The sequence below is a fragment of the Bos grunniens genome, chromosome 13 (assembly GCF_055505025.1).
Source record: "Bos grunniens cultivar Pamir isolate PY7600 chromosome 13, Bosgru_T2T1.0, whole genome shotgun sequence".
Taxonomy (NCBI): Eukaryota; Metazoa; Chordata; class Mammalia; order Artiodactyla; family Bovidae; genus Bos; species Bos grunniens.
In genome coordinates, this window is record NC_141177.1 from 72,991,742 (window position 1) to 73,004,803 (window position 13,062).

Below are 13,062 nucleotides of genomic sequence, written 5' to 3' on the forward strand. Positions count from 1 at the left end.
AGCTGCTTTTTGTTCCTGGTTAAGTTGCTTCTTTTCACTTCAAAGTCTTCCTCTATACAACCGTGATCTTACTGCCTTATTTCACAAGGGGATTAAGGAGAATTTAATGAGCTAATATGCCCCCCAAATGCTTGGAGAAACAAAGATTGGAATAATTTGTTCTCAAACTTTATTGCTGGAACTACTTTGGAATTCCAAGTAAAACCCAATTTGTGTTTTTTCATACATTTAACATTCAAGGGTTGCACGAACTGTTATTAATTCTTTGTGGTTTGTAATTTAGGGAATCTCAGCTCTTATATAATGTGTACCTTAATTTATTTATAAAATACGAACTCACCACATTAGATAACATAATTAGCCCCCATCACTGCAGCTAATCACACCAAGAGCTAATCACAATCAAGACCCGGCCTGGACCACTACTCTTCCTTCTCTACCTGCTCAGACTCTGAACCAGCAGATCTTTCTGACAATGATGCTTAATCTCCATGATCATCTCCAATTTACTTGGAAGACATATTCCTACTCCTACAGTAGATACTGGCAAGTCCTAGACAGGGCTTACCTATCTGAATTCAATGATCTTACTTGAGATTTAGGGATTTCTAAATCTGGTGAATGGGTTCCTTATGAGGCAGACTCTGAAAACATTTAAGGTGGAGGCAGATACAAACCCTTTGGAAGATTTTTGTTATTACAGGAAACAGATCTCATGAGGGGCCAACCGTAATTTTGGAATCTCAGGCGAGCCAGCAGCCACTACCCTAGGAAGGATGACGGGGAACCTATGACCTAAGAAAAGGTGCCCCCACAGGACAGAAAGCTGCCTTGAGGTTCAGGTCTAGAAACCAAGGAGAAAAGGAAGTCTGTTCAATCCCTGCAGGAGGACTTGAACCTCTCTGACAGCCTAAAATGGTCCCCACTGATATCTGCTAGCAGAAAAGATAAATAAGACCCTCGACCGCACCTCATCGTGAAGATCTAGGCTTACACGTGGGCTCCACATAAGGCTTCTGAGTGTGGGGGAGAAGCTAGGAGGCCCAGCTGCCAGAGCTGGTGCTTTGCGACAGTGACTTGAGCTACAAGCATACATATGAGAACAAAGAAGCTGTGACTCTGAAGTTGACGTGTGCATCACCATGAAGACTGGGGAACCTGGACCCGCAGGGGCAGCCTGGGAGTAAAGGTCAATTGTCAGCTGACTGCAGGACGAGTTTCTTTTTTTTTTTTTTCTTCTTTTAAAATGATTTTATTAAAGGTCTTTATAGAGCAACATCCAGACTCCAGATCCAGCTGCCAAGGAGACCCTGTCAAGACTAGTTGTAGTAGCAGTGCTGCAGCAATAGAATCAATACAAGCAACAGAATGATGAGAAGGAATTATTTTTTTCCCTCCAAATGACGTGTGGAAGAGGACTGTCTCGTTGATCTTAGGGAATCCGCGGGGTTCTTGGAAAATTCAAGCAGGAGCAGCATAGAGAGAGGCAAGTCCTCAAGGGAAAACACAGGATTTGCTGCTGAACTGAATATTTCACGACCCAAATAACTAGTTAGAAATATCACAACTGTGACACTATTTGTACTTCATACAGAGAGGTTACAATGGGAATGAAATGGCTAATGTTAGGCTCTCTAAGGATCAAGGTCTACTTGTCCTGAGATAAAGAATCCCGAACCCACGACCACATGTAACTAATTGGCCTTTGCTTGGCTTTCAGCTGATGAGGGGGAACATCTCACCACCATTCCCAAACTGCCTGCACCAAACTGGAGCTCTCACTGGTCAGGTATCAGTAACAGTTAAAATTATTTTTGGCTGCAGTTTAGTGATAACTGGCGTTTTAATGGGAACACTTACATATTAAAGCCACTAATAATAGCATAGTCTTCTGCAGTCTGTCCAAAAACATCTTGAGAAAAGATGTCAACACCTTGCTGAAGAAGAAGACCAACTACATTTGTTGATCCATAATTGACAGCAAGCATGAGGGCTGTTCTAAAACAATAGAGAGATGACTTCAGCCTCAGGAAGTTGAGTTAACTTACTTAAACAACTAATTTGATATGCTTTATCAAGTTAACATCTTGCCTTTCCATGAAGAACTGACCACTTACAGGCTCGTGTTCATCTTCGTAAATTACCTCCAAGGTTAAAATGAAGGGATGGAAAAGAAGCCTCCTGTCCCACTGGGATGGCATGCAGCAGCAGCTACTATTTCAAAAGTCCCTGGTGGGGACTTCCCTGGTGGTCCAGTGGCTAAGGCTCCATGTTCCCAATGCAGGGGGCCCAGGTTCCATCTCTGGTCAGGGAACTTGATCCCACATGCTGCAACTAAGAGTCCCCACAACTAGGACCCCACGCAGCCAAATAAACAAATAAATGTTTATAAAAAAATAATAAAGTCCTTGATGGACAAAAAACAATGTTTAGGTCACTTATCTGAGGCAGGTGACTATTTAAGGGATGAATTCCCCATTTCCTCCTTAGTCTGATATATTAGGCTTCAAAGTCAGCTGGAGGTTGGGTTAAGGAAAGGCTACTTGCAGGTTTAAAACAAAAATATTAACAATAATGGGAATAAAAACAGTCATGGTGGCAGTTAATGATGTTGACAAGCATGTGCTAAGCACTAAATGAAAAAACTATATATAAAATCTTTCTTACATATAGCCAACTTTGAAAGATGCATTACTATTCGCCTTTTGTATCAGGAAACTTATTTGCTGATGATAAGTAATGTGCCCAATGATAAGTAATGTTAGGGTCATAACCCTAACAGGCAGGAAAGCTAGGAATTGAACCCAGTCTGAACCTAAAGCCCATCATTTTCATCTGTACCATCCACCTCTGACTTGTCTTTGTTAAAGGAACTGTTTATCCAATTAAAGCTGTCTTTCTTCCTCCTACTTGCATTAAAAATGAAAACATCGAAATGTACTAGAAATGGAAAAGAATAAAAACTGATGAGCCCACAGGATCTGGTGACAGTGAGTAATAATGACTTTTTCGTTGCTGTTGTTGTTGTTGTTTAGTTGTATCTGACTCATTTGCAAACTAATAACATCAGCATTCTTCAGAGAAAGTAATTTAATGCAAAGAGTTATCCAAAAGGCAAAATCAAGTCCTTTATGTTTAGTATGCATCTTTTAAAAATATATATATACACAAAGTAGAGGTTAAAGAATTATTTTAAAGAATTAAGAAATTCAATACTGTCATAAGGTAAACTAAAAAGCAGAATCAATATTTTATAAAGCTAATAAAACTAATGTGAAATCCCTCAGCTACTATAAGATGGACCAAAAACAAAAAAAGATAGGTTGCATATGACATCAGTCAATATTATAAAGGCATATGAATCCTGCTGTATATTCCTGCTATATATTGTTGTTCATAATTCCCAGTCAGAAAAATTGATTTTCTACCTAAGTGATGATGTGTTGATCACAAACAAATCCTCTTATTCATTTAATCTTGGTATTACCACCCTAGAACAACACTAAGGTTTTTAAAAAGAAAAAGAACAACTGTACCTTTTCAATTTATCAACTGCATGTATATTTGCTCCGTTCTTTACTAAAAACTCCACCATTTGCGCTCTCCTTTCAATTATAGCAAGTAACAGCGGTGTGAGGTTATCCTGTAAATGGAAAACCATTTCTAATGTACACAGTTAACCTATTTCTAAACTGAAATTAAAATCGTGCAATAGATTCTCTGAACTGAAACACATAACTCAGAAGGTAAATAAAAGGAAGCCCCCTCCTCATCCCCCTGTGCACCTTCTTTCTCTTTAATCTGCTCCTCCTCTGGGCCTTCCCTAGTGGTCCAGTGGCTAAGACCTGAGCTCCCAGTGCAGGGGGTCTGGGTTTTGTTTAGCTACTAAATCAACTGCGTATTTTAGGAACAATGCTGAGGCAGAAATATATATTATCTGTAGCATGCATAACCTATCCAAGGATGACCATGAGTAAACTCATAAGGTTTACAGACAGTCCAGTGGGAATATTATTCTCTATATGAACATGCAGACAGAAAACTTTTTTTTTTTTTTTTCAAAAAACCAAATGTGGGAACACACGTTTTACTGCTTTCTCAGAAATGTCTCCTGGAATTTAATCTTACTCATTCACTCCTCCTTGCTTGTTCTTCCCCAACTCACTCCCCCTTAAGACAGGTCAGCATTAGCCAGATGGTATTTGCATGCAAAATGACCCCTCCCCCACCTTATCTTCAAAGACTTTTCTTGATGACTCTCATATGATTACCTCCAAACCTCCAGGAGGAAACTTCCACAATCCCACAGTTCCGGTCTTTGTCTTATTTTACTGCTCTTAGTTAAAGATTACAAGATAAGTTACCAATAAAAACATGCTCAGCATTTTCTTGGGCAGTTGCTCTTCTGCAAGCTCTCCCTGTGCTCTCTCTTATAATCTTGTGTGTTTCTGAGAATTATTCAGTGCGAAACTACCACAATCAACTTAAAAATTCTAATTCAAAAAATTCAATCCCATTCTTAAGAGATCCTTTCAAAATATGACATTGATGATTACTTAGATTGTCTTTAAAACCTTGAAATATTTATCAAAATAAACTATAAAACAAAAATTGGAAACTCAAATGCTTATGGAGGAAAAGCTGGTGAACTGAGTAAGTGAAAAAGCCAGGTAAGGCCAGTAAACCCAAGAACACATGCCCCATATCGAAGGGGTGGCCTATGCATGTTGACCAAAGAGTAGGATGGGCTCAAGGGGGAGCAGATTTGGTTCCTGGAGAAGCCTGACCTGCAGACTTCTGCATGAGTCTCCTAAACTTTAAATGTTGGCTCAGTGCGTCGACTAAATGAAACATATCCAAGGGCCACGTCTGGTCTATGGCCCACTTGTGATTTTATGTTTACTTTTTCCAAACAGGTGGATATAAAGCAAATACTTGTATGTGAAACCTTTCCTTTCTTTAGTATCATATGTTTCACAAAAAACACGGGTCCCAATATGTAATAAATACAGCTATTAAGACTCATAACTCAATTAAAAATAAATTCTTTTAAAAAGACTCAGAACTCACACATCAAGAATGTTTCCACTGCCTGTTGAAACTACAATCTGTCTCCAGAATTCTTCTAGATTGTTAATCAAATGGATAATGAGGTCCTAAGACTGCTGAAACTAAATTATTAAAACAATTCCCATCTGTACTGTTACGAACTTCATGGGTTTTAAAGCTCTCATCTGCTTATGCCAGGGATCAGCAAACAGACACACTGCAAGAGTCTGTCCTGCAGATGACACCAAAAAAAGGCTCATGAGTTATTATTACTGCAGTCAGGAAAGCCCTGTTGCTAACAAACATCTGTTGACCTAATGACCTGGATCATAAGAGAAGGTGCAAAATCCTTAAAGGGTCAGACTCTACAGATGAAGTGACTTCGCCATGAGCAAATCTCTAAAGACTTCTGGAATGCCACTGAATGATTAGTGGTTGGAAGGAAAAGGAGTTATTGTTCAAGCCAACAGATATTTCCAATAATATTTTTGTAACTTCTCAATCACAGAGACAGAGAAAAAGTCAAGGCTAATATTGTTGGAAAGGAGGGAGCTGATGGAAGGACCTAGCATTTATCAAACTCCAACTCTTCTAGAGATTACTTTTCTTTCAGATAGGTGCATTTAGTTCGGAGAAGGCAATGGCACCCCACTCCAGTACTCTTGCCTGGAAAATCCCATGGGTGGAGGGCCTGGTGGGCTGTAGTCCATGGGGTCGCTAAGAGTCAGACACGACTGAGCGACTGGACTTTCACTTTTCACTTTCATGCATTGGAGAAGGAAATGGCAACCCACTCCAGTGTTCTTGCCTGGAGAATCCCAGGAACGGGGGAGCCTGGTGGGCTGCCGTCTATGGGGTCGCACAGAGTCAGACATGACTGAAGCGACTTAGCAGTAGCAGGTGCATTTAGAAATTACACTTATTCACTCCATAGTTCTTCATCAAGGACTGTATCACAATCTCAAGGAAATAATTCTAAATACACACGTCCAAGCCTTCCTTGATTTATTCAGCCAAAATCTTCAGAGAACAGCATAGGCTTATAAATTTTTTAACTAAGTTTTCCCAAGTGATTGCAGTTCACCAGCACAATCTAGCAAGAATAAGTGCAGCAACCACTCCAGTCTCATCTCTTACCCACATGGCCAATTCCTTCTATTACTTGAGGATTTGAAAAAAAAGAAAAGTGTAAGAGGCAAGAGTCATCAAGACTGCAAATTCTTTAATTTTTCTCAGTAAACAGTGTTAGAACAGGGACTGGTAAACTCAAAAGGCAACCTGATCTCATTAGTTATAAACCCCTTACTTTCCATCAAGACATTCTAGATTGGAGAGCAGAGTCTAGACTCTTATCTAAGTGGCTGTTTCTGCCAGAATAGGATAAGATGTCAGTTAATTATTTGTTCTTCTCTCTTATTTCCCACTTAATCGCCACCTGTTCACTGCCAGTCTGATTTCCTCAGAGTCTTCCTAAAGACTCTGGTATCTAGGCAAATTTACAATTCACTCATTCTCTTTCTTAAAATAACAACTATTATCCCTGAAAAGTGAAAAGCACCTTACAGAAATATATAAACTGAAGGGAATAAAAAGCAAAAACTAAAACCTCGGGATTCCGTGGTGGTGCAGTGGCTGGGTCTCAGTGCTCGTAGGAAAGGGGGCCTGGGTTCGAGCCTTGGTCAGGAAACTAGATCCTGCATGCTGAAACTAAGCCCAGCACAGCCAAATAAATAAATATTAAAATAAATAAATCCCCTTCTTGGTATTTCCCAATTGCCAAAATTCCAACTTCACTTGCATTTTTCATTTGCTTGCTCCTTTGCCTTTCTTTTTACCCTCTTAAGACTTGGGCTATGAGAGAGAAATCATGTTTATATAAATCATTTTTCATAAAATGGGAATTTGTGAACAGCAGCAAGATTTCTATTATGTTGTAAAATGCTTTTGTTATGTTTTAATTTTAAGACAAAGTCTACTTCAGAGGGAAATTTTGTTTCACTGTGTTATTTTAGACTAATTAGGAAAAAAAAAAAAAACTTGAGTGGGGGAATATATTTGGAAAAAGTTCTACCTTTAACAAGTTCAGTGTTTCCACAAGTATCTGCCATAAACACATAAGAGAACACTCTACTCTCTAAGGCTTCTTTAGAAACATCACAATTTAAAGTGAAATCTTAGACAATTTGGTTCTTTCAAAATACTTTCACTCAGGGAAGGCTGCAGCTTCCAAAGATGGAAAACCGAGCTCACCTGTGAGAGTGGAGGGAGTTCCTGGCGGGGCTGCAGCTGCAGGACGTCACGTGTGTCCTGAAGAAAGAGCAGGAGGGGCAGCTTCGCCATCACCAGCTCCACACGCACAGCTGCAACCCCACCGAGCAGCAACCCGGGGCCGAGCACGGGAGACCCCGAGGTGTACATCGCAAACCAAGCGGTCACCAGCACAAGTGAACGCCCTCGCTGGGAGTCAAACATGACCTGACCCTCTTGGCCGGATCTCAGAACCAGGGTCCTGGAGGGCTCAGGGCTCCAGGCCTGCTGCCTCCAGGCCCACTTGCACTCACCCGGCTCCCCTCATGGGCACTGGGTCTCCTTCCTCCTCCCACCCACCCCCAGGGGCACCCATTCCCTGAGCCCCTGGAAGCAGCCACTCGTCACATCACTTCACTCCTCCCAGGCCTTCATCATTTGTGGGGTGTGAGCCTACCACCCACTCCTGGGCACGTCCTGATGGGAAATCTTCCTCTGGGGTAGACGGCTGGCTGGGAGACAGAGCTTTGCCCTCTCTGTGGGCTCCAACATTTTCCCCCACCCCCTGCATTGGTTTTGGAGTTGTTTCCATGGTAACAGGGCTTGATGGACACTCTTCAGTTTACCTGTTTACACAGTTAGAAATAAAACACTTCTAGTTTAAAAAAATGCTTCGCAAATATTTTGTAAATATAGTTGAGATATACCTTGTTTCTGGCTTCTATGTTGGCGTCGCAGGAAAGCAGCTTTGCTGCGAGTGATAGATTCTGGCAAAAGACAGCATAGTGGAGAGCGGTGTTCCCACAGACGTCCATGACATTTGGGTCGACACCATGCTCCAGCAGAAGAGTCGCACACTCCTCTTCTTGGCATTCTACGGCCTGTCAGTGTTGTGCCAAGAAACAGAGTGTAAATTCTAGGAATTCAAAGTAAACAGGCCACAGGCTTCACCGGTTTGCTATATCTAAATGAGATGAATTCACTTTGAGTCTCAGTAGTTAGATCACATCCACCTCGTGTGGACACGGTTCGCTGCCCCCTACCTTCATCAGCGCGGTCCTGTTTTCATCGTCACAGAGATTAAGCAGGCATTTTCTCTCCAGGAGCAGAGTGACCACCGCTGAATGGCCATTGGCACAGGCCAAGTGGAGCGCAGTCCTATGAAAGCAAGAGGAGTTTTCAGGCAACTGTAGTGTTACTGTTTCAAAACAAACAATTGTTCCTGTGATAGAAGATATTCAATAGCATGAGATTCCTATTGCTCTAAAACAAATATCTCGTTTCCTTCTGGAGAAAGAACATTATATATTAGCATTAGCTCTGCTTAACACAGTAATGAAAGAACAATTTACTTGAATAGAATGACCATGACCTTGAGATTCAGCTCAACTTGGGTTTGAATTTGACTTTCACTCTGTCAGCTGTCGCTCAGCCTCTCTGTGCCTCAGTTTCCTCATCAACAAAATGGAGAGAGAGAAGTAGTTCTCTCACAGGACAGCACTGCGATGCTTAAATGAGATCCATGCAAAGAGTTTAGAACCGTTCCTGGCACAGGTTAACAGCTCAGTAACTGTTAGATAATATAATCATACTTATTACTATTACTACTATTTTACAAGGACAACATCTCAACGAAGTCAAAGGATATCACACATTCTTTGCAGATACATTTTGAGGATTAGAGACAACACTGTACTTCAATGATTCTAATACGTTCATTTTCTCACATTTTAACGTCTCTGACATTGGAATGAAATTTATAATTCACAATGTCTGTACAACTGTAATTTGTAGCATTTTTGTTTGTTCATTTCTTATTTTTCCTGTTGATCTAATTACCATAAGGTCTTTTTGTCTAAGGTTGCTTCTTTTTAATTAAAGTATAGATGATGCATATTACATATTATTATACATTACAGTACACAACATAGTGATTCACAATTTTTATAGGTCATACTCCATTGAAAGTTTTATACGATATTTGCTATATTCCCCATGTTGTACAATACATCCTGGTAGCTGGCAGGATTTTAGTTCCCCCACCAGGTATCGAACCCTGGGCCCACAGCAGTGAGTCTTAACCACTGGATGACCAAGGAACTCCCTAGATTCCCTTGACTTCTGAAAAGGCTGAAAGTTGTCAGAAAATATCAATCCTCAAAAAAAATTCTAAAAAAAATTGAAAGTGAGAAATCATTTTTATCTGTGCCACGTTTCTACTAGTGCCAAAAAGACAAGCCTGTCTGCTCAGCCGACTTGCCCAGAGACAGCTTGGTCTACAGAGTTTTAAATTGTGTGTGTCGTTAAAATGTTAAATCAACATCCAGATTTCTTTTCTTTTCTTTGTGCCGAAATCCATGAAACTCCAGAATTCTTACTTTGAAATCATTCTTAGAAAGGTCTTTGGGGTGGGAGGCTCACAAGGAAGGGGATATATGTATACTTACAATTGATTTATCATGTTATACAGCAGAAAACAACACAACATTGTAAAGCAATTATTCTCCAATTAAAAAAAAATTAAGGTTAAGAAACAGTAGAAATAGAAAAAACAGAAGGTCTCTGTCAGCAGATTAAAAATGTATAAATAGGAATCTGAGTTTTATTCTGGTACTTTTCTCACTGTGCATGTTTGAAATGTTTGATCCATACTCTATCTGAAACTTTTTGGTAAGATAAAAATTGAGTTACTTTTCTCTTTTACCAGGTTATTTCTCCACCATCTACACACAGTTTATCATTTCTAAAAGAAAAGGTCATCATTATCAAGTTCTAAAGTTTTACATACATTTGGGTGTTTGGGCATTCTGTTCCATTCATTTATCCATCTTTTCAGTTGTCAGTAAATGAACACTTGGTGGGCACTTATAGCACATTTTGTTATCTAGAAGGGCAAATCTTTCTCTACTATACAAAACTTTTAATTTCACCACAACAATTAAAGACAGCATATGTAACCCAAAATCTTTAAAACCATGAAATATTGATTTGGTTTAAATACAGAAAAGACCATACATCCTAAGAACATGACTTCCTATTCAAGGACACAGCCAGCTTCCTACTTCAAAGCTGTCTTCTAAGGTCCTTCAGTAAAGAACACATATACCTAAGTGTACACTGATATAAAGTGGATCTTGAATTGTATCTGAAGAATTTTTAATCTAGAATTTGACTTGGCATGGCAATTATTTTGCTCACTATGCAGTCCTCTGTAATATATAACCTTATGGTATAAAAAATGTATATACTAAAAAATAAGATATTGACAACATCAGAAATCTGTCCACTGCCATGATCCACAATAGGCGATCCATGAAGAAGTGCTTTCAGAAATCACATGAGAAAAAATGTGAGAGCCAGGAGGTTCAGAAGATTTCTTGAAGGCTATATAACTTGAGAGCTTTTACTCATGAGTACATCATGCTAACCCATGCAAATAAAAAGTAGGAGGAAGAAAGGAAAAACAGATGCTATTCATGTTTCATTTCATGTCTGTGATTACCAACATTCAGTTAAATGACTTCAAAACTATCAGTAAAGCTCTATAAGGGGAATTATAAGTGGGTCCAAAACCAGCTAAGGCTTTTTGCTGCCTATCAAGTCTGCGGGGGTGCTGGATCCCAGGAAGGTATCCAGGAGCCTTGGAGGGGAAACTCACAGGCGGGATCTCTGCCAGGCCCTTCCACCACGCTTACCTGTTTGTCTTGTCCCTGTCGTTCAGGCCATTTTTTCCAAACAACAGAACATGCTGCACTTTGGCTACGTTGCCCATGATGGCAGCTTTGTGGATCTTTCTGAGGTCTTTGTCTCGGATGCGGTACCCGGGCTGGAGGTTGATTCCATGACTGCTGTCTCTCACCGGGTTGATGGAGGAGCCTAAGGGCGACTTGCCCTTCTTACTCCTGACGCCAAAAATCTTCTTCATTGCAGAGCCTACGGACTCCGAACACACCTCACCTCTCCCTCGGCTCTTCACAGTCCCCTAAACCCAACACGAGCACTACAGGTAAGCCAGAGCTGTCCCGCCACAACCTCCCAGTTGGGAAGCTCAACGGTTTGGAATCTTTCATCCCAGAATGATCGTTGCTAAGCGACACCTCTAAACACATTGCCCGTGCGCACAGAGGCCTGTTGTGCCAGACTGCCCAGTGCTCATATGCAAGAACTGTAAGTTCATGTCCTGAAAGAAACAAACAATATCAACAAACCCTTACCTAAACTAAGAAGGAAAGAGAGGAAACTGAAATAAATACAGAAATGAAAGTGACATTATAACTGTGTAACTGTCAAAATAACTATAGTATCCAAAGCAATCTACAGATTCAGTGCAATTTCTATCAAATTACCAATGGCATTTTTCACACAATTAGAACAAAAAATTTTACAGTGTGTATGGGAACAAAAGACCCCAAATAGACAAAGCAATCTTGAGAAAGTAAAGCAAGAGCCGACAGAATCAGGTACCCTGACTGCAGACTACTCTGCAAGCTTCAGTAATCAAAACACAGTACTAGCACAAAAACAGAAATACATTTAATCATCAATGGAACAAAACAGAAAGTCCAGAGAGAAACCTACGTACCTGGGGTCAATTAATCTAGGATAAAGGAGGCAAGACTATACAAAGGAGGAAAGACAGCCCCTTCAATAAGTGGTGCTGAGAAAACTCAACAGCTACATGTATAAGAAGGAAATTAGAACACTCCCTAACATCATACACAAAAATAAACTCAAAATGGACTAAACACCTAAATATAAGACAGGTCCTGTAAAACTCAGAGGAGAATATAGGCAGAACACACTCTGACATAAATTACAGCAGGATCTTTTTTCATCCACCTCTTAGAGTAATGAAAATAAAAACAGAAATAAGCAAGCGGGATATAATTAAACGTAGAAGCTTTTGCACAGTGCAGGAAATCGTAAACAAGACAGACGACAACCCACAGAATGGGACACAATATTTGCAAATGATGCAATTGACAAGGGATTAATCTCCAACATATTCAAACAGTTCAAAGAGCTCAATATCAAAAAACAAACAACCTGATCAAAAAATGAGTATAAGATCTAAATACACATTTCTGTAAGGAACACCTACAGACGACCAAAAAGCACATGAGGGATGCTCAGAAGGGATGCTCCGCATCACTAATTATTATAGAAATGCAGAAATACTATAGTAAGGTATCATTTCACACCAGTCAGAATAGCCACCATCAAAAAATATACAAACAATGCATGCTGGAGAGTGTGGAGAAAAGGGAACCCTTCTACACTGCTTATGGAATGCAACTAGGTACACCCACTGTAGAAAACTCTATAAAGGCTTCTTTAAAAACTAAATACAGAGTTGCCATATGATTCAGCAATCTCAGTCTTGGGCATATATCTGGAGAAAACCATGATTCAAAAAGGTACATGCACCCCAATGTTCACTGCAGAAATATTTACAGTAGCCAAGACATTGAAGCAACCCAAGTGTCCATCAACAGAAGAATGGATAAAGAAGATGTGGTATATACACACACACACACACACATATACACACACACACACAATGAAAATGGAAGATTACTCGGCCATAAAAAGAAATAATAATGCCATTTGCAGCAACACAGATGGATCTCGAAATTACAATACTAAGTGAAGTAACTCAGACAGAGAAAAACAAGTATCACATCACTTACATGTGGAATTTAATAAAAATAAGCTTATTTACACAAACCAACTCAAAAAAAATCTCAAAATCAAATTATGGTTATG

The 13,062-nt window shown here is 39.9% G+C and overlaps 1 protein-coding gene across 1 annotated transcript; it reads right to left on the reverse strand.

Annotated features, from left to right (window-relative positions):
* Window positions 1-1,223: 1,223 nt before the first annotated feature.
* LOC147361232 (uncharacterized) lies at window positions 1,224-11,221 on the reverse strand. Its single transcript, XM_086335207.1, has 5 exons — window positions 10,992-11,221; window positions 8,340-8,454; window positions 8,004-8,177; window positions 3,537-3,643; window positions 1,224-1,998 (listed from the first exon to the last, which is right to left on the reverse strand). The coding sequence occupies exons 1-5, from the start codon at window positions 11,219-11,221 to the stop codon at window positions 1,857-1,859; spliced, it is 768 nt and encodes a 255-aa protein (XP_086191333.1). The 3' UTR covers window positions 1,224-1,856.
* Between the last annotated feature and the right edge of the window lie 1,841 nt (window positions 11,222-13,062).

Coding starts and splice junctions, on each gene's coding strand:
- LOC147361232 (XM_086335207.1), bottom strand. CDS start 11,221: ATGAAGAAGATTTTTGGCGTCAGGAGTAAGAAGGGCAAGTCGCCCTTA. Junction 8,455..10,991: donor GACAGGGACAAGACAAACAG/GTAAGCGTGGTG, acceptor TTGCTTTCATAG/GACTGCGCTCCACTTGGCCT. Junction 8,178..8,339: donor ACAGGACCGCGCTGATGAAG/GTAGGGGGCAGC, acceptor CAACACTGACAG/GCCGTAGAATGCCAAGAAGA.